At 49.0% G+C, this 21,832-nt stretch overlaps 2 protein-coding genes across 2 annotated transcripts; both read right to left on the bottom strand.

The window, feature by feature from the left end:
- LOC141075798 (uncharacterized) lies at positions 1-7,653 on the bottom strand. Its single transcript, XM_073562943.1, has 6 exons — positions 7,576-7,653; positions 7,267-7,446; positions 7,060-7,183; positions 6,879-6,976; positions 6,590-6,680; positions 1-98 (listed from the first exon to the last, which is right to left on the bottom strand). Exons 1-6 carry the CDS (start codon positions 7,651-7,653, stop codon positions 1-3), a joined length of 669 nt encoding a protein of 222 aa, XP_073419044.1.
- Positions 7,654-9,392: 1,739 nt separating this feature from the next.
- On the bottom strand, positions 9,393-15,462 carry LOC141075797 (gastrula zinc finger protein XlCGF66.1-like). Its single transcript, XM_073562942.1, has 4 exons — positions 15,202-15,462; positions 14,172-14,351; positions 9,615-9,738; positions 9,393-9,535 (listed from the first exon to the last, which is right to left on the bottom strand). The coding sequence occupies exons 1-4, from the start codon at positions 15,271-15,273 to the stop codon at positions 9,393-9,395; spliced, it is 519 nt and encodes a 172-aa protein (XP_073419043.1). The 5' UTR covers positions 15,274-15,462.
- Positions 15,463-21,832: the final 6,370 nt, after the last annotated feature.

The following is a 21,832-nucleotide window of genomic DNA, read 5'->3' as shown; positions in this document are numbered from 1 at the left end:
TCAGGTACGGAAGCAGGAGCGGAGGTCCTCGGTCGGGGACTGAGCGGTCTGCGAACAGAGGATATAGGACGGGAAACCCTTCTCTCCCGGGCTCGTTCCTGGAACCGGAGATCAATCCGGGTGGCCAGGGAAATTAGATCTTCCGGAGCTGATTGGGTGTCACGACCAGCCAGCTCGTCCTTAATACGACCCTTGAGACCTAGCCAAAAGGCGCCCACCAGTGCCTCGTTATTCCAGCCTAAATCAGAGGACAAGGTCCTAAACTGTATGGCGTACTGACCCACAGTCTGAGAACCCTGGCAAAGGTTGAACAGTGCCTCAGTGGTGGAGGCAAGACGGCCTGGTTCGTCAAAAACTCGCCAAAAAGTGTCCAAAAATACAGATAGCTGGGTGACCGCAGGGTCGTCACGCTCCCAGAGGGGATTGACCCAAGCTAAGGCGTCCCCCTCCAAATGGGAGATGATGAAGGCCACCTTTGCCCTGTCTGTTGGATATTGCTGGGGCAGTAGTTCAAAATGGAGACGGCACTGGTTTAAAAAACCCAGGCATAATTTAGCGTCACCATTATACCGAGGTGGCTTGGCTAACCGCGGAGGTGGGTGAGAAACCGGAGCGGGGGAGGAGGCAGAGGCGGCCAACTGAAGGGAAAGTAATCGGTCGTCTACAGACGCCATGTAACTGAGAATATGGGTCTGAGTATCACGCTGCTGAGCTAATTCTTGTTGTAAACCCGCCAACTGGGCGGCGTTACCGGGATCAGAGGATTGGAGGGCGGACAGACGCGAGTCTATGGTTTTCATGAAGGACATGATACGCGTCTGATTCTCCCGAAGGAAAACTAATTCTTTTTGCGCAGCCGAGGCTCCGGCGGGGTCCATGGCCTGACTGTACTGTTACGGTTGCTGTTACATGGGCGATGAGGAACAACCCGGAAGTGGACCCTCTGGGACACGGCTCCAGAGCCCCACGAGGGCGAGCGGCCCAGGTGTGGCCACCCCCTATACAGGGAGTGTTAGGGGCAGGCCCACGGAGGGTAGAACCGTGACGGCAGGAACCAAAGGGGTGACTGGGGTAAGCATACACAGATAAACTGGGAAAATGCAGAGATGGACCTGGAACAGTGGAGGAGGGGCTGTGAGGCAGACTCAGAGGATGGCACAGACGGGAGGCTGCAATAGAGAGGGACAATGGATAAGGCACAGACAGGGAGTCACGGCGGAAGGCAAGCGATCAGAGGGGGACACAGGAGACATCAACGGCAAGGGAAGGCAGAAGCGATAGTGGCAGACACAGGAGACAATGGCAACAAAGCAGACAGGCGAGACAGCGGCAGACACAGAAAGAGCGCTGGAGACGCAGACAAGAAGTAAGGCCTTGGACACAGTGAACGCTGCAAGAGACAGCGTCACCGAAGTCGACAGTCAGGCACCTTACCTGACTATGCACCAATTCTAAATAGCCGGTGGATGCCGCCATGTTGGGGGCGGCGCCACCGCGTCATCACTCCCATGAGGCAGAGCGCCGGGGTCTCCACAGTGCGCAGGTGCCCGACACCGGGGAACCCGGAAGCCAGGTGCGGGGACACGCCGGGGTGCAGGGACGCGCCGGGAGGAGCGCGCAGCAGCCGGGACCATGACAGAGGAGCGCACAGCAGCCGGGACCATAACAGCTAAATGGCGCTCCTTCCATTCTGAACACTGCCATGTGCCCAGACAGTAGTGTGCAACTGTATGTAGGGTATAGTGCGAAGCTGGAAAATAATTTGTAAGATCCATTTGTTTTCTATTATCCTTTGTGAATAATTCCAAACTTACCACCACATAAAGTGACACACGTCAGATATTAATAATGGGGCCTGACTAGGAACACAAATCTGGCTGCGGGAAGAGGTTAAATCATAGGATTTTGGACACTACTGTAATCAAACACTGTGACTATAGACAATAACATCTACTGAAATGATCAAACTCCACAGTCTCCATCAGTAATAAATGAGCAGCTAGTGGTGAAACCTCTCTGGGGTAATTAGAGTATGGGGCTCGGTGACGTCACAATCTAAACTATCGTAAAGTCCAATATTTTCTGTCAGATGAGTTTCAAGAAGAAATATTACACATTTAAAGAGAAGATTTCGAGATGTCTTAGGCTGCTTTCACACAATCGGTGTGTTTGTTCCGGCGGCGTGCGGCGGAAAGTCGGACCGCCGGACCAGGCCTGCAGCGGTGACACCGGATGCAGATGCGGCGACTGATCTGGCTTGGAAAGCATTTAAAGGAGCCACACCGGGGACGAGAGAGGCAGCGGTATGTGGGGGGGGAGAGAGAGATACACGTGCGCTCGCCGGGCACTTGTGGGTTAAACCTCACAGTGTCCGCACATGCGCTGTAGAAAAAGCTGTTCTGGCACTGCAAAAAAACGTTGCAGGCAACGTTTTTTGCTGACACCGGATGGCACAGGTTTGCCGGTTCCAGCTAAAAACGGAGGCGCCACATGTCCATCCGGCACGATGCATCGATCATTAAATTCTATGTGCCAAAACTGGATCCAATTCCGGATCTGGTTTTCACACTTTTCGCCGCATCGTGCCGGATTCAAAAAGACGGATGTGTGAAAGCAGCCTTAAAGGGAACCTGTCAGCAGGATTGTGCACAGTAACCTACAGACACTGTCAGGTCAGCGCCGTTATACTGATTACAATGATACCTGGTGATGAAATCCGTCTTGTGGTTGTTGTTTAATCTGTATTTGTAGTTTTTCAGTTAATGAGATTCTCGTGCTCTGGGGCGGGGCTGTGGGCGGGGCTTTATGTGGTTTGATTACATATTCATCTGTATTGGCTTATGACAGGTCGCTGACCCCTCACTGACCTGCCCCCCATTATTACATAATGCATATAATAGCATTGATATTACTGTTGATAATGCCTATAATATTGTGGCTATTGTGAGGCTTAGAAAAAAAATTACATCCAACACAATGTCATCGGTGATGGCGGCGCCTGCACCGTAGCATCTATAAGTAAGAGATAGAGGCTACTGGACAGGGGCCGCTGGTGACATTTTACTGGATGTAATTTTCTTTCTAAGCCTCACAATAGCCACAATATTATAGGCATTATCTATATATATATATATTTATTTACCTTAAATTGTCTGTCATTCACTTCCGTCTGGATGTCCTCGAATCCCACAATCCACCGCGCCGCACCGGAAGTACGCCAACCGCCATATTGGAATACCAAAGTGATGAGTATTCCAATATGGCACCTGCTGGTGATACCAGGCCCTTCCACAGTACCACCAGTGGGATTCCGCCGGGACCCTCCCGCCACCACCGGACCCGCCGCTGCCTGCCCACCCACCTCTGTCACAACCGGCAGGAAAGATCGCGGCTTGCGGCCTGTACTGGAGATGGGGTGCGGGCGCCCTCTGGTGACGCTGCACCCCATCTCCAGCACAGGCCACAAGCGGCGGTCTTTCCTGCCAGCTGGCCGCTGCTAGAACCCCACCCCGCCGCTGGACCCGCAGCTGCCTGCCCATGTACATATACACACACGTACTCACATACACACACACGTACTCACACACACATGTACTCACATACACATGTGGCGCCCCTGAGGCTCAGTCACCACAGAGGTACTGCACCTTCTCCTAAGGTGTAGTGCCCCACCATCCAGGTAAGTTGGGTGCTCCTTTCCACACTCCAACACTCGCATCCCAGACAACAGGGTAGTTCAGCACAACCACATTGCGGCTCCTTGCTCAGAGGGTAGCAGAGCACCTCTGGTGGTTCTCTGCTTGGAACACTGGACGTGCTGGGAGGTGGGTGGAGTTAAGATACATAAAAGAGTGGGGATGTTTAGGATTTCAGGGCAGTCAGCAAGTTAGGCTGACGAGAGGTCAGTCTGACGAGAGGTCAGCGAGGAAGGAGATCCCTGGAAGAGGGATGGAGGAAGGAGTGCTGCAGCTGCCTCAGTGATCTGAGCCAGCTGGCACAGGGAAAGGAAGAGAAGGAGAAAGACGTAGAACTGAAACCTAAGATTCCATAAGAAAGAAAGACAAGTACGGAACGAAGGAGTAAAGAGAACAGAGAGGACGTGGGTTAGGAGAGAACCCTGCCTATAGGTTCTAAGCGCAAGGCCGGGGCACGATCCCCGAGGTTCTATGGACACTAATGGTTCTGCAGCAGACACCGGTGGAGTAGTAGGCTGTAAATGCACTTCTCCCATCTAAGACTTGGGGCACAACAGCAACACGGATAGAGAGCCGGGACTCAGGAGTAGAGAGTCCCCGAAGCAGGCTACAGCTGTCTGCCGTACAAGTAAGGTTCTTGGGAACATCTGTCAGGAGGAACTCTAGTGTAACTCAGTACTAGGAGATCTTCACACTTAAAGGCGCTATAGAGGAGTCGTTCAGAAAGGTACATGTTAGCGGAGTGATGGAAGGGAGAGTCCTATCTTGCCTGGAGGTTGACTGAGCCCAGGACCCGGAGGACACAGCACGGAGGCAGGCACCTGTGTGTACTACGGACTGTGAGTAAAGCTTTGGAACTGCAAGCCTTGGTGTCTTCCCTTCATTCTTGCGCCAACACACTCAGCACCGCTACATCTGGGTACCAGCATCTACACCGCTCGTGCCTCTCCTCTAATTCCACATCTACACTGCCCTGGGGCTACAGCTTCACCTGTGGGGAGCTACACCATCTAGGCTGCAACACATCACCAGCCCCAGAGGATCTGCATGCAGCGTCGGCGTAACATCTCATTTGCCGAACACCACAGGTGGCGTCACGAACTATTCATATAAACCATTACATGCACCGCCATTTAATTGGGCGCCCAGGGCCACGGACCGGGTCACCTCTGCTGTGACACATCATCCCCCTGACACCGGCCCGGTACCGGGTACCCCACGGCCCTGGGGGGGCAACCCACACACGTACTCACATACACAGACACACACACATCTCCAGCACAGGTCGCAAACCACCCTTTCCTGCCGGCTGTGACTGCATAGAGGTGGGTGCGCAGGCTGCTGCGGGACACACACACACGTACACACACACCCACATGTACACACACACTTCCCTCTCAATGCGATAACATCAGGCACACCTCTAGTCAACAATAATATCAATGCTATTGTATGCATTATGTAATAATGGGGGCAGGTCAGTGAGGGGTCAGCGACCTGTCATAAGCCAATACAGATGAACATGTAATCAGAGCACCACATAAAGCCCCGCCCACAGCTCCTCCCACAGCCCCGCCCCAGAGCACGAGAATCTCATTAACTGAAAACTACAAATACAGATTACACAACAGTAAACCAGAGTTGCCCTCATTTATAGTGGAGCATTGGAGCTACTATGGATCCTGAGCAGAAGATTAGAGAAAATAATATTGCTCCCCATTTCAGGAGAGATTGTGCAGTAATCTGAATTCCTTAGGATCAGAAACAATGTAATTTATGACGTGGAGTGACTCCATGACACCAGGACTGGAGCCAACACATCTCCTGCAGGCGGGAATAAATGTATATTACAGCCATCAGCCACGCACAGCTTAGAGATCTATCATGGCACAGGTGGAATGTTTGTCCTGGAGATTATCACAATCCTCCTGGAAGTTAGTTGGTTTTAACACAAATTGAAAAGTCAGGATAAAGGGAAACTCTGCTGTTATTGCACAGAAATTCACACTTGGCCTCACTGCACATTTACTGTTGTCGCTCATAAAAGGGAAGTTTGGCCAGAAAGACTGGACCTGGTCTTGTAGGGACCATGAGACATTCAGCAGCACAGAAGGGAGAGAAGATTCATCCGATAAGATCTCAGGGATCTAGGAAGCCAACAGCATCATTACCCTCCGCTTTCTCTTACAGGCCCAGCATAAGATTTTTCTACAAGTGATTTTCTATCTTGTCAGCACATTCTACGTACGCTGTCATTTGGCTTTATAGTTACAGATCTGGGCAGGTAACGGTCAGCGTCTCCTAATGTGAAGGAGAGAATGGCTAATTCCTGTCTCTTTGTCTTGAGAATAAACTTCAGTTTTCTGCAAGCCTTTACTGAGAAAAAAGCAGACATGTAAGGTCAGGATCACTCTACTGTGTGTGATGTGAGAAACTCGCACGAGTCTCTCGCATCAACAGCCATGTATTTCTATGCAGCCGCAGCTCCGGTCCTGAGTACCGGCAGCAGCGTCGAATGTTGATGCGAGCGACTCATGCGTTACTTGCATCACACACGGTAGTGTGATTCCGGCCTATCTCTGTGTTCGGTGTGACTCTAAGCGCGCACTCAGCCTATATTGGGCCAGGTACAAGCAATCATATAGATCTCGCTTTAAGGGATCACCCTCACACTAATCCCAGGGGGTAGGTGGATCCTCCAGGTTATAAGTTCTATAGAAAAGGGCATTCAATGCCCAAAGTCATTTGAAAAGTTTTGGGTGGATGAGAATGTTATGGTCTAGAGGCAAAATGGTGACATGGTAATACGGCCGGACTACACCACCGATAAAGCAGCCACAGCCGGTGACTGAGAGGAATCTGTGACTTCTCTGCATTCAGTGGTTACTACTCACCTGGGTAGTCATATGTGGGAATCTCCTCTTTACACCGCTCATCACCCCTCACATATGTCTCTGTAGTATTAATATGGGTCAGATCTTCACCCTGAAACAAATATTGTAAAAGTCACAGACAGATGGAGAAGTCCCATCTATGATCAGCTCTAATCCTGCCATCTCCACCGCTCTCATTACACAAGTACAAAACATATAATACTGGTGGATAAAACAAGACTGAGCACAAGACCTTCACAGCCGTCTACACATCATAGGGGAGATCTCCTGACACCTTCTCTCCATCTACCTGATGATCCTGAGGAGCACTGGGATCTTCTTGGTTACAGTCCTGAGGAAGAAGAGGACGGGGACATCTCTCTGGTGTTGTCCTCTTACTGGATAGATCTGGAGGAATCACATACAGGGACTGAATTCATTCTCTACATACAGATAATTATAGGCCGTGTGTATTTAGTCCTGTCTATTACCTGGTGATGTGAGGGGCTGGGGAACCTCCATTATGACGTCCTTGTACAGATCGCTGTGTCCTTCTAAATACTCCCACTCCTCCATGGAGAAATAGACAGCAACATCCTGACACCTTATAGGAACCTGACACATACAATGATACCGTCATCCCCCCGATCCCTTCATAGTGTTACTGTATAATGTCCCAGCATTCCCAGCAGTGTCACCTCTCCAGTCAGCAGCTCAATCATCTTGTAGATGAGTTCAAGGATCTTCTGGTCATTGATGTCCTCATGGATCAGGGGGTGAGGTGGAGGCCCCGTGATTGGGCTCAGGGGTCTTCCCCATCCCTCAGACACAGGGTCCTGACAGCGATCACTAGAGGTCTTCTTCACCACTGTGTAATCCTGGTTATGGAGAGACACATTAATAAATCTCACTACAGACATTTCCAGAGTCCTCACCTCTCCAGTTCTGTCCATCTGTTATTCCCATAGATAAGAATGATGTAATGTGACGTCATCAGAATCTCTCACCTCTCCAGTGAGATGGAAGAGGATCTCTAGGGTGAGGTGTAACATCCTCTCCGCCATCTTGTCTCTGTCCATATCCATCCTTGATGGGTAAATCAGGAAAATTCTCTTTTGTAGAAGATCTTCACTGAGAGGATCCGATATTGTAGAGACCTGAATGAGAAGAAGATGATCCGATGTAACATCATAAGAATCCTGTGTAATAATACAACGACAGCAGCAATCTGCAGAGTCGGGAGATATGACTCTGCCAAATATATATATACATACACATATCTATCTATATATATAATTTCACCAAAGAAAGTAAGGACTGCAGCACTCACTGATCCATACTGAAAGTCCGTAGTTTATTTGTAGCAAAAGTGTAAAACTTCGTGGCCGGGAGGCTGAAGAAAGGAGTGAGCAAACTCTGACGACGGCCTAACAGCGCTTCCACGGGTCAGCTATATATAAAATTGTGTAATTCTGTCTGTCTGTAACGGAAATCCTGCGTCGCTGATTGGTCGCGCCTGGGGACATCACTGAAGGTGGAGGAAGATGGCGCCCGCAGCAGTCCTCCACAGGAACTTCACCAACGATGTGGCCTGCCTTAACTTGAGCAGAGGAGGGTGAAAACCCCCCGGTCGGCAAGGGGCAAGCCTAAGGCACGACGCAGATGCTATTCAGTAGGAAATCTCCACACCGCCCGAACACCGGGTAGCGGTGACGTCACCACAGAGTAGGAAGATGGCGCGTGCAGCAGGCAGAGACGGAACCTTCACCAGCGGTGTGCCCATGGAAAACAAGGTCAGATGAGGGTCCAGCCCCCCAGGTCTGCAAGGGGCAATCCCAAAGTCGATCCCAGAAGCCTTTCCAAAGCAATTTTCTACACCGCTCGAACATATATATTTGGCAGAGTCATAACTCCCGACTCCGCAGATAGCATGCTGCTGTTGTAGGACCAGACCACATGGTATGGAGATGAATGAGGGAGACCAAAGTTCAAAAACAGACTTTCCTTCACTTAACAAGACCTTGATGAGAAGCATACACATCATATGGCAGGCACAACACTTTACGAATGCGTCTTCTGCATTATGTAGTCAGGAACTTTCCGGTGACATGCGGCAGTACATAACCTTTGCTATAAGCCACAATAGTGCAGCAAACCTGAGCTACTGACCTTTTCCTGCTCTTTGTCTCCGCTATGTCCCCTGCCTGGAATCCAGATTCCCACTGCCATTATATCTTTGCTTTCCTTCAGAACGTACTATCTGATGTCTCCCTCCTGGCACACAACACCATATCAATTCAGGAGGACGGCAATCAGATAGCCCAAAGGCCTGGATTTCTCACTTTCTATCTGACTCATCACAAGGAAATTGTTCTCCTGTGTGGCCATGTAGCTCAGTATGAGGTCTCCCACACAGTATGACGGCCCCACAGCACCTCACACAGTACTATGGCGAGAGATGAGCGAATATTTCAATGCTCGGTTCACGATCGCCGAATTTGCAATATTTGCTGATTTAATCACAGAATATAGCCGAACATGCACAACACAAAAGCCGGTGTTTCCCAAGCTGTGTGGCAGTGTGGTAAACTCCGGTGTAGCACTTCTGATTGGCGGTAAAATCATCTCCGCCGGTCACAGAGCCGTGGTTCCCACACTGTCAGAACACAGCATGACCGCTCAGCTGTGATCGGAGGTAAAAAGTTTATCTCCGGTCACTGGTGTCACCTCTAATCCTGCCATCTCCACCGTTCTCACTACAAAAGTATAAAACATATAATACTGGTGGATAAAACAAGACTGAGCACAAGACCTTCACAGCCGTCTACACATCATAGGGGAGATCTCCTGACACCTTCTCTCCATCTACCTGATGATCCTGAGGAGCACTGGGATCTTCTTGGTTACAGTCCTGTGGAAGAAGAGGATGGGGACATCTCTCTGGTGTTGTCCTCTTACTGGATAGATCTGGAGGAAACACATACAGGGACTGAATTCATTCTCTACATACAGATAATTATAGGCCGTGTGTATTTAGTCCTATTACCTGGTGATGTGAGGGGCTGGGGAACCTCCATTATGACGTTCTTGTAGAGATCTCTGTGTCCTTCTAAATACTCCCACTCCTCCATGGAGAAATAGACAGCGACATCCTGACACCTTATAGGAACCTGACACATACAATGATACCGTCATCCCCCGATCCCTTCATAGTGTTACTGTATAATGTCAGTCTGTCATTCCAAGGATGTCGTTCTAAGGATAACATCTGAAATATGCCTGAAAATGACTCCCTGCTATAGATGCTTCATTATTATTATGCTTCACTATTACTATCACTCTGACAATCGATCTGCTTCATCCACTGGTATATGTTATGGCTGCAATACTATCTCCCTTTGCATTTCCTCTTGTGACTTCTAATTAATCATCTCCTGTGTCTGCGTCCAGCCTCCCTGCTGCTCCTCACTTTCTGATCACACCTGGGCCCTTTCAGGTGCTTTTAAGTTAGTATAAATTCAGACTAAAGCTCCCGTCACACATAGCGACGAACCAGCGATCCCGACAACGATATGACCTTGTCAGGATCGCTGGTGTGTTGCTACATGATCGCTGGTGAGCTGCCAAACAGGCAGATCTCATCAGCGATCAGAACCAGAAACGACGCGGGTAACAAGCATACGCGTCGCTTAGTTACTCGCTGTGTAACTTGTAAAGCAGCGTGCTGGCGCTGGGAGCTGGTATCCAAGGTACACAGCGGGTAACTAAGTGACGTGCATGCTTGTTACCCGTGGTTTACCTTGGATACCAGCTCCAGCTCGCTGATCGATCATCTCCCACTGACACACACAGCGATGCGTGCTGGCCAGCAGGAGACCAACGATCAAAAACATGTCCAGGGCATTCGAGCACAATCAGCGATACTCGACGGGGGGGGGGCGGTCGCTGATACGTCACACACAGCGAGATCGCTGATGAGATCGCTGTTGCATCACAAAACTTGTGACTCAGCAGCGCCCTCGCTAGCGATCTCGCTGTGTGTAATGGGGGCTTAAGAGGTCTGCCTGACCTCGGTCTGTTATTCCAAGGATGTCTTCTAAGGATAACATCTGAAATGAGCCTGAAGTGACCAGAAGGTACGACTAACCGCTGCGTTTACATGTTCTAAATTTCTTTTGCCTTCTAAATTACTCTCACCATGCTGACATACGCACAAACAGTTTTGGCTCCACTACTCCTCACTCTCCTTCGCTATCCGCAACCCCAGCACCTGCTAACCAAATAATAATCTCTTCTTCCCTCTTGCCTCCCCACCTGACATCCTCTGCTGACCTGCTCCTCGACCTCAGAGCTCTCCTAATAAAATACAAAACAAGCCACCCACCCTCCTCCCGCATGCTCTCCCTCTTTCTGCTTCTCCTCATTGCTGGCGATATATCTCCCAACCCTGGACCCCAACAGCCCATACCTCCCATTATTACCCCCTTCTATCGTTCCCAAACCAACACAAACACCAGGAATCATTCTCACCTCAAATCCGTGCCCTTGACACCCACCACCCTGCTCCCACTCTCTGGATCACTCTGGAATACCCTCTCCGTCTGCAATAAACTCCATGTGATTCACGACCTCTTTACCTCTCATAATTTTTCCTTCCTTGGCCTCACCGAAACATGGCTGACACCCTCCGACACAGCCTCCCCTGCTGCGCTATGTTACGGCGGCTTCCACTTCACCCACACTCCTCGCCCTGGCAACAGACATGCTGGAGGAGTGGGCCTTCTCCTTTCTTCCAACTGCACCTTCAACCCAATCCCACCTCTACCCTCCCTTATCATCCCCTCTTTTGAAGTCCACTCTCCCTCCAACCTCCAAGTGGCCGTCATATACCGACCTCCAGGCCCGACCACTGCCTTCATTGACCAATTCTCCACCTGGCTCCTTCACTTTCTCTCTGCTGACATTCCCACCTTCATCATGGGTGACTTCAACATCCCCATTGACACCCACCATTCAGCAGCCTCCAAACTCCTGTCCCTTACTTCATCTTTTGGACTTACTCAGTGGTCCTCCTCAGCCACCCACACAGACGGACATACATACATTAGACCTGGTCTTCACCCGCGTCTGCTCTTTCCAACTTCACCACCTCCCCTCTCCCTCTATCTGACCACCATCTACGCACTTTCTCATCCCTGTCCTCCTCCTGTCACCCATGTACAGCAGCATGCGCACCCCCGCAGAAACCTCACATCTAGACACTCGCACACTCTCTGACTGTATTCTACCACTGTCCTCCATATCTTCACTCCACGACACTGACACTACTTTCTACAATGCCACTCTTGCATCAGCCATCGACTCGATCGTCCCTATCATGCATAACAGAGTGCGACGAATCAATAGACAACTTTGGCACAATAACACCACTAAAAAGCTTTGGCAAGCATCCAGAATTGCAGAACGACGCTGGAAGAAAACACATTCGCAAGACGACTTCACTGCACTAAAACAAGCAACACTTGCATTCAAATCTGCCCTCACCTCTACTAAACAGGCCTACTTTACATCCCTTGTATCTTCCTTATCCCACAACCCCAAACAGTTGTTGAATACTTTTAACTCCCTCCTCCGCCCACCACTGCCCCCTCCAACCTCCCTCATCTCTGCCGAGGACTTTGCCGCACACTTCAAAAACAAGATAGACCAAACACAGCAAGTCTTTATTGCTCAACCACCACAACCCTTTTGCACACCAAACCAATGCCCAATCCCCATAACCTCCTTATCTAACATCACTGAAGGGGAGCTTGCTCATCTTCTCTCCAAATCACACCTCACCACTTGTGCACTTGACCCTATTGCCATCCCACCTCCTCCCCAACCTCACCACCACTTATCCCATCCCTAACCCACCTCTTCAACCTATCACTAACTTCTGGTACCTTCCCTTTCAAACATGCCACAATCACGCCTATCCTTAAAAAGCCAACCCTCGACCCAACAGCCACATCCAGCTATCGCCCAATATCGCTGCTCAACTCCTGGAGCAGCATGTCCACGCTGAACTTTCCTTCCACCTCTCATCTAACTTGCTCTTTGACAATCTAAAATCTGGCTTCCACCACCATCATTCCACTGAGACAGCCCTGACCAAAATTACCAACGACCTTACAGCCAAAGCTAACGGACAATACTCTATACTCCTCCATCTAGATCTGTCCTCTGCTTTCGACATAGTTGACCACTGCCTCCTACTACAGATCCTCTCCTCCTTCGGCATCAAAGACCTCGCTCTATCCTGGAATTCCTCATACCTTTCCAACCACACATTCAGCGTCTCCCACTCCCACACTACCTCCTCATCCCACCCACTCTCTGTTGGAGTCCCCCAAGGCTCGGTTCTAGGACCCCTACTCTTCTCAATCTATACACTTGGCCTGGGGCAACTCAAAGTCCCATGGATTCCAGTACCACCTCTATGCCGATGATACTCAGATCTACCTCTCTGGCCCAGACATCACCTCTCTGCTCTCCAGAATCCCGGAGTGTCTATCACCTATATCCTCCTCCTTTCACTTCCTCAATCTCAACGTGGACAAATCTGAACTAATCATCTTTCCCCCCATCTCACAGATCTTCCTTACCCTACCTTTCTATAACAATTGACATCACGCTTTCCCCCCTAACGGAGGTCCGCTGCTTTGGAATAACCCTTGACTCTACCCTTTTCTCCAAACCAAAAAAAACCACACATCCAAACTCTCTCCATCCCCTTTCGCCTCCAGCTCAAAAATATTTCCAGAATCCGTCCCTTCCTCAACCCTCAATCTACTAAACTACTTGTGCATGCCCTCATCATCTCCCGCCTCGACTATTGCAACATCCTTTTCTGTGGCTTCCCTGCTAACACCCTTGCACCTCTCCAGTCCATCCTTAACTCTGCGCCTGACTAATTCATCTCTCTCCTCGTTACTCCTCCGCTTCTCCCCTCTGCAAATCTCTTCACTGGCTCCCATTCCCTCAGCGTATCCAATTCAAATTACTAATACTAACCTACAAGGCCATCTATAACCTGTCTCCGCCATACATCTCTGAACTAATCTCCCGATACCTACCATCACGTAATCTCTGGTCGTCCCAAGACCTCCTTCTCTCCTCCACACTTATTCGCTCCTCACCCAACTGCCTCCAAGACTTCTCCCGAATAGCCCCCATCCTCTGGAATTCCCTGCCCCAACACGTCCGGCTATCATCCACACTCGGATCCTTCAGATGGAACCTGACAACCCACCTCTCCAGGAAAGACTACAGCTTGCAATGATCCCCGCTGCCTCCTCACCACTACTGGAGATATCACCTCACCATCACTGGAGCTGCTGCAATCCCCCCAACCTACTGTCTCCTTCCCCACCATCCTGTAGCATGTAAGCCTGAAAGGACAGTGTCCTTTCACCTCTGTATCAGTCTGTCATTGATAGTTTGCTTACTGTAAGTGATATCTGTAATTTGTATGTAACCCTTTCTCATGTACAGCACCATGGAACCAATGGTACTTTATAAATAAATAATAATAATGTTCCAGCATTCCCAGCAGTGTCACCTCTCCAGTCAGCAGCTCAATCATCTTGTAGATGAGGTCTAGGTTCTTCTGGTGATTGATGTACTCATGGATAAGGGGGTGAGGTGCAGGCCCCATGATTGGGCTCAGGGGTCTTCCACATCCCTCAGACACAGGGTCCTGACAGCGATCGCTAGAGGTCTTCTTCACCACTTTGTAATCCTGGTTATGGAGAGAAACATTAATAAATCACTACAGACATTTCCAGAGTCCTCATCTCTCCAGTTCTGTCCATCTGTTATTCCCATAGATAAGAATGATGTAATTGTCACGTGGACCAGTCCTGTGTGACATGGCTCGCAGGCTGGTAACTAAAACAACAAGACAAGGGGTAGGGAAACAGTTACAACGGTGGGCCCTGCGATAGGGAAAGGGGACGTGGAGACCTCCTGCACTCCCCTGAGTCAGTGTCCCTAACGTTCCTAACGTTTCCTATGCCGGTTCCGCACCGGGAGCCAATCAGGAACCTGTCGCCCTAGCACACCCTACACCTATCCCTTGCTAGGGAGCTGGGTGGCGCAGGCACTGGCCCCCCCACTGTACTAATACACACTAAGGAAAAACACAAACAGGGAAACACCACTTAGCTTTACTCTGTTGCACTTGCTCCTGGCAACAGAGTCCACCACCAGCATGCAGCTCTCCTCCTGAATCGCTGCCTCCAAGCTCTGTCAGAGCTAAGGAAATCCCCTATGACTCCTTTCACACCAGGGCTAAGACAGTGCTGCCAGGACCTCTCTCTAGATCCTTCCTCCACCAAGGATGGTTGAAATGAACACTATCACCAACACTGATTGCAACACCTGTGACTCTTTTATAGCAGAGCCAGCAATCACACCTGCATTATAATCATGTGCACTTAACTAAAGAAATTAGATTGCAATGACGCTCACCACCGGGGGCAAAAAACAAACTTAAGGACAGCTTAGGGAAAAAAAGGTTACCAGTGCTTTTATATGTCCTGATCCAGCATGGATCATGACAGTAATGTGACGTCATCAGAATCTCTCACCTCTCCAGTGAGACGGAAGAGGATCTCTAGGGTGAGGTGTAATATCCTCTCCGCCACCATGTCACTGTCCATATCCAACCTTAATGGGTAAATCAGGAAAATTCTCTTTTGTAGAAGATCTTCACTGAGAGGATCCGATATTGTAGAGACGTGAATGAGAAGAAGATGATCCGATGTAACATCATAAGAATCCTGTGTAATAATACAATTACTGGAGATAATAAGGGAAACATATGAGGAGATTTATTATCTTACAGGGTTTAGTTTTCTCCCCTGACATCTACTAATAAAACCTATATATTTAGGCCACAGACAACAAGCAGTTTCCTCCTCGGAGTCGGCAGCTGAACACGTTCCTCATAGACTCATCTTCCACAAAGCTAATTCTCGTCTCATTACCGACACTGGAATCGGCATTAGCAATACTGCAGGAGATATTCATTACACGCGACATGAGAAATAACTCCTTCATGATGAGGACGACATCTTCATCTTCTACTACGGCTCTAGAGACAGATTTGGCCAGAGTCGGTCACTGCCTCCATCCCCACCGGCCGTCTATATGAAGGTTTCCCGTCTTCCCCGCACTGGAATCTTCTCTCACGTTAGATCTCGGCTCTGAGTCACACACAGAAGTTTGAGGCTTTTAGAAAAGATTTTTAGTTTCCAAAAACACAACGGACAGAAATGATCTGATTCTAAAGTCTCCATGTACAGTGATTTATGGGGTTTATTTCTGGCCTTTGGTTTTCCTATATTACAAGAAAAACTCCAGAAAAAGCCGATATTAAAATGTTTCTAAAGAAAAATTGGCTCCAACAACTCTTGTAAGAAGAAAAAAATATGCAAATAGCAGAAGACACATTGTATAATTTTTAAACATGATAAAGATTTATTAAAAAGAAATTAATCTCTGTGCCCCAGAACATAGATGTACACCGCAGGGACGGCACAGATGAGGCTTCAACAAAAACCCTGAAAAGCAAACATGACATCTAAGAAGGTGTGACAGAGTTTGGCTGAATGCCCCCCGCCTCCAAGTACTCGATAGTATGGGGCGGCCTAGTTACTACGATACTTACATGCCTAATAATGGGGTCTGGGCTGCAATGTATGAAGGTCTATTAGGCCGGGCCAGAGGCAGCGTCCAATAAGTTACCTTATAACGCCCCCATACACATTAGACTAAAATTCCATGAAAGCACTGATTTCGGGGGGTTTGGCCGACCAAATAATGTATTTGGGGGCCTCCCAACAGATGATGTCAGGGCAGAGAAGGATCTGACATCCTGAATTTTAGAGGATAATCCGTTTGTTCTTCCTGTAGATAATCCTCCTCTAGAGGAGTCTGGAGGCGACTCTCTCATACAGACCACAGGAAAGCTGGAATATGTGTGTGTCTGGGGGGGTCGGGAGAGATCGCCGTCTGCAAAATGACCGTTCAGCCAACTCTGATCTCATGTGTATGGGGCCGTTAGTATTACACTGACAGGAAGCGATGATACACGGCACTACAGTAGTACAGGGCATCACCGGAGCCATCAGAGGCTTGTATGTTGTATGATCATGGGTCGCCCTCCCAGGGCTGCGGGGTACTCGGTACCGGGCCGTTGTCAGTGGGATGTGTCACAGTAGCGGTGACCCGGTCCGTGGCCCTGAGCGCCCAAGTAATGGGGGAATGTAATGGTGTAATGGAATAGTTCGTGACGCCACCTGTGGTGTTTGGCAAGCAAGATGTTAAGCCAACGCTGCGTGCAGATCCTCTGGGGCTGATGGTGTGTTGCCGCATAGATGGTGTAGCTCCCCACAGATGAAGCTGTAACCCCAGGGCAGTGTATAGGCGCAGGCGGTGTGAGGAATGTTGGTACTCAGATGTAGCAGTGCTGTCGGTGTTGGCGCACAATGACTGGAAGACACCAGGGCTTGTAGTTCCAAAGCTTTACTCACAGTTCGTGGTACACACTGGTGCCTGCCTCCGTGCCGTGTCCTCCGGGGCAGAGACTCAATCAACCTCCCGGGCAAGTCAGGCTTCTCCTCTCCAACACTCCGCCAACATGTACCTTTCCTGAACGACTCCTCTATTGCGCCTTTTAGTGTGAAGAGCTCCAGTACCGTGGTACTCTGAAGTTCCTCCTGTCAGATGTTCCTAACAACTCTACTTGTATGACAGCTGTAGCCTCTCTCTGGGACTCCTTTCTCCAGAGTCCTGGCTCTATATTCAGTTGCTGTTGTGCCCCAAGTCTTGAATGGGAGTAGTGCATTTACAGCCAACTATTCCTCCGATGTTTGCTGCAGAACCATAAGTGTCCTTACAACCTCGGGGACCGGGCCCCGGCCTTGCGCTGAGAACCTATAGGCAGGGTTCCTCTTCCAACCCACAACTCCTCTCTGTTCTCCTACTCCTTCATTCCACGCTGTTCCTTCTCTCTCTATGGAAGCTTAGGTTGCAGTTCAACATCTTTATCCTTCTGTTCCTTTCCCGTGCCAGCTGGCTCAGATCACTGAGGCAGCTGCAGCACTCCTTCTCCTCGGACCCGTCCTCAGACTCTCCTGACTGACTGTCCTACAGACTGACCTCAGACTGAACTCTTGTCAGACTGACCTGTAATTCTAAACCTTCCCACTCTTTTATATGGATCTCCACTCCACCCACCTCCCAGCACATCTCGTGCTACGAAGCAAGGACCCACGAAAGGTGCTCTGCTACCCTCTAAGCATGGAGCCGCAATCTGGTCCATTGCTGAACTATCCTGTGTGTGGGTGCAGGTGTTGGAGTGCGGAAAGGCATTCCCAACTTACCTAGGTGGTGGGGCACTACACCATAGGAGAAGGTGCAGTACCTCTGTGGCGACTGAGCCTCAGGGGCGCCACAATCGCACTGATCAGAGGGGTTTAAAAAAGGTTTAAAGGGGGAAAAATATCACAGTTACAGCAACAAGAAATATCTGTCACTATATGGAAAGCAGAGTCACTGCACAATGTTAGTTACGTCACATCCATAACTACTTTATTATACTCTATTATCCTGTACACAGTGGAGTAGATAGAAATCACAGATCCCACAGCAACAGCTGGAATTGGACCCTCCAACGCAAAGAAAAAAAAACAATCTCTCTACCTATATACACTGTTCAAAAAAATAAAGGGAACACTTAAACAACAGAATATAACTCCAAGTAAATCAAACTTCTGTGAAACCAAACTGTCCACTTAGGAAGCAACACTGATTGACAATCAATTTCACATGCTGTGGTGCAAATGGAATAGACAACAGATGGAAATTATTGGCAACTATTAAGACACCCTCAATAAAGGAGTGGTTCTGCAGGTGGGGACCACAGACCACATCTCAGTACCAATGCTTTTGGTCACTTTTGAATGTTGGTTGTGCTTTCATACTCGTGGTAACATGAGACGGACTCTACAACTCACACAAGTGGCTCAGGTAGTGCAGCTCATCCAGGATGGCACATCAATGCGAGCTGTGGCAAGAAGGTTTGCTGTGTCTGTAAGCGTAGTGTCCAAAGGCTGGAGGCGCTACCAGGAGACAGGCCAGTACACCAGGAGATGTGGAGGGGGCCATATGAGGGCAACAACCCAGCAGCAGGACCGCTACCTCCACCTTTGTGCAAGGAGGAACATTAGAACTCCCAGAGACCAGCAAAATGATCTTCAGCAGGCCACAAATGTGCATGTGTCTGCACAAACAGTTAGAAACTGACTCCATTAGGATGGTCTGAGGGCCCGATGTGCACAGATGGGGGTTGTGCTCACAGCCCAACACCGTACAGGACGCTTAGCATTTGTCAAAGAACACCAGGATTGGCAAATTCGCCTCTGGCGCCCTGTGCTCTTCACAGATAAAAGCAGGTTCACACTGAGTACATGTGACAGAGGTGACAGAGTCTGGAGATGCCGTGGAGAGCGATCTGCTGCCTGCAACATCCTTCAGCATGACCGGTTTGGCAGTGGTCAGTAATGGTGTGGGGTGGCATTTCTTTGGAGGAGTAATAACAGCTCAAATTAATTCAACGAACTTTTCATTAAGTTTAATGGCGAGACCCTATTAAATATTGAGCACCAGCGGGATGAAGCATTTACAGTGGCATGTAAAAGTGTGGGCGCCCCGGGTCAAAATGACTTATTGTGAACAGTTACGCAAGATGAATATGAAATGATCTCTAAAAGGCCGAACCTCTAAGATGACACATGTCCTTTGTATTTTAGGCAAAAAAAATTATAAAATATACAGTTGGGAAAAAAAGTATTTAGTCAGTCAGCATTAGTGCAAGTTCCACCACTTAAAAAGATGAGAGGCATCTGTAATTTACATCATAGGTAGACCTCAACTATGGGAGACAAACTGAGAAAAAAAAATCCAGAAAATCACATTGTCTGTTTTTTTTTCATTTTATTTGCATATTATGGTGGAAAATAAGTATTTGGTCAGAAACAAGCAATCAAGATTTCTGGCTCTCACAGACCTGTAACTTTTTCTTTAAGAGTCTCCTCTTTCCTCCACTCATTACCTGTAGTAATGGCACCTGTTTAAACTTGTTATCAGTATAAAAAGACACCTGTGCACACCCTCAAACAGTCTGACTCCAAACTCCACTATGGCGAAGACCAAAGAGCTGTCAAAGGACACCAGAAACAAAATTGTTGCCCTGCACCAGGCTGGGAAGACTGAATCTGCAATAGCCAACCAGCTTGGAGTGAAGAAATCAACTGTGGGAGCAATAATTAGAAAATGGAAGACATACAAGACCACTGATAATCTCCCTCGATCTGGTGCTCCACGCAAAATCCCACCCCGTGGGGTCAGAATGATCACAAGAACGGTGAGCAAAAATCCCAGAACCACGCGGGGGGACCTAGTGAATGAACTGCAGAGAGCTGGGACCAATGTAACAAGGCCTACCATAAGTAACACACTACGCCACCATGGACTCAGATCCTGCAGTGCCAGACGTGTCCCACTGCTTAAGCCTGTACATGTCCGGGCCCGTCTGAAGTTTGCTAGAGAGCATTTGGATGATCCAGAGGAGTTTTGGGAGAATGTCCTATGGTCTGATGAAACCAAACTGGAACTGTTTGGTAGAAACACAACTTGTCGTGTTTGGAGGAAAAAGAATACTGAGTTGCATCCATCAAACATCATAGCTACTGTAAAGCATGGTGGTGGAAACATCATGCTTTGGGGCTGTTTCTCTGCAAAGGGGCCAGGACGACTGATCCGGGTACATGAAAGAATGAATGGGGCCATGTATCGTGAGATTTTGAGTGCAAACCTCCTTCCATCAGCAAGGGCATTGAAGATGAAACGTGGCTGGGTCTTTCAACATGACAATGATCCAAAGCACACCGCCAGGGCAACGAAGGAGTGGCTTCGTAAGAAGCATTTCAAGGTCCTGGAGTGGCCTAGCCAGTCTCCAGATCTCAACCCTATAGAAAACCTTTGGAGGGAGTTGAAAGTCCGTGTTGCCAAGCGAAAAGCCAAAAACATCACTGCTCTAGAGGAGATCTGCATGGAGGAATGGGCCAACATACCAACAACAGTGTGTGGCAACCTTGTGAAGACTTACAGAAAACGTTTGACCTCTGTCATTGCCAACAAAAGATATATCACAAAGTATTGAGATGAAATTTTGTTTCTGACCAAATACTTATTTTCCACCATAATATGCAAATTAGGCTGGTTTCACATTAGCGCTTTTTAAGCGCACGCACGGCCGGGGGTAGCTCCGCCCCCGAGCCGGCTCTCTGCCCGGCGTGCCCGCCCCTTGCTTGTAACGCCGCCTCCTAGCGCACAGCGGCCCCTGCGATCGGCGCACCCTATCTTTAGCATAGGGTGCGCAGATCGTGCGCAGGCCGTGCGCTAGTTGCGCTTTGACCTGCGCTGCGCACTTTTGACGGTGCGCCGTGCGCGCTAAAATCAAACTTTTCGGATTTTGGCGCGCACGGCGCACCGTCAAGAGTGCGCAGCGCAGGTCAAAGTGCAACTAGCGCACGGCCTGCGCACGATCTGCGCACCCTATGCTAAAGATAGGATGCGCCGATCGCAGGGGCCGCTGTGCGCTAGGAGGTGGCATTACAAGCAAGGGGCGGGCACGCCGGGCAGAGAGCCGGCTCGGGGGCGGAGCTACCCCCGGCCGTGCGTGCTTTAAAAAGCGCTAATGTGAAACCAGCCTAAAATGAAAAAAAAAACCAGACAATGTGATTTTCTGGATTTTTTTTCTCAGTTTGTCTCCCATAGTTGAGGTCTACGTATGATGTAAATTACAGACGCCTCTCATCTTTTTAAGTGGTGGAACTTGCACTATTGCTGACTGACTAAATACTTTTTTTCCCCATTGTATATATAGACATTTTTTACAATTTCATAATTGCAAAAAGGAAAAAGGACGATACAAAACTTTGGGCACCTTTGGAGATTTGTGTACTGAGATAATTTTGACCAAGATTTCACACCTTATTTAGCTTGTTAGTGTTATGGTGAGATTACATGGTGACCAGGAGCTACAGTCTGAGGAAAGGGCTAAAAAGCCTTCACTAGACCCCTGTACAGCTGTATAATGAGGCCCAGGCTTTATAGTGAAGGGACAGGAGTGAGGGCCTGATCCCAGGAGCT

The sequence above is a fragment of the Dendrobates tinctorius genome, unplaced genomic scaffold, assembly GCF_039654945.1.
Source record: "Dendrobates tinctorius isolate UK_male_01 unplaced genomic scaffold, ASM3965494v1 ptg000372l, whole genome shotgun sequence".
In the NCBI taxonomy this organism is placed as follows: domain Eukaryota; kingdom Metazoa; phylum Chordata; class Amphibia; order Anura; family Dendrobatidae; genus Dendrobates; species Dendrobates tinctorius.
This window is presented reverse-complemented; position numbering and strand designations above follow the sequence as displayed.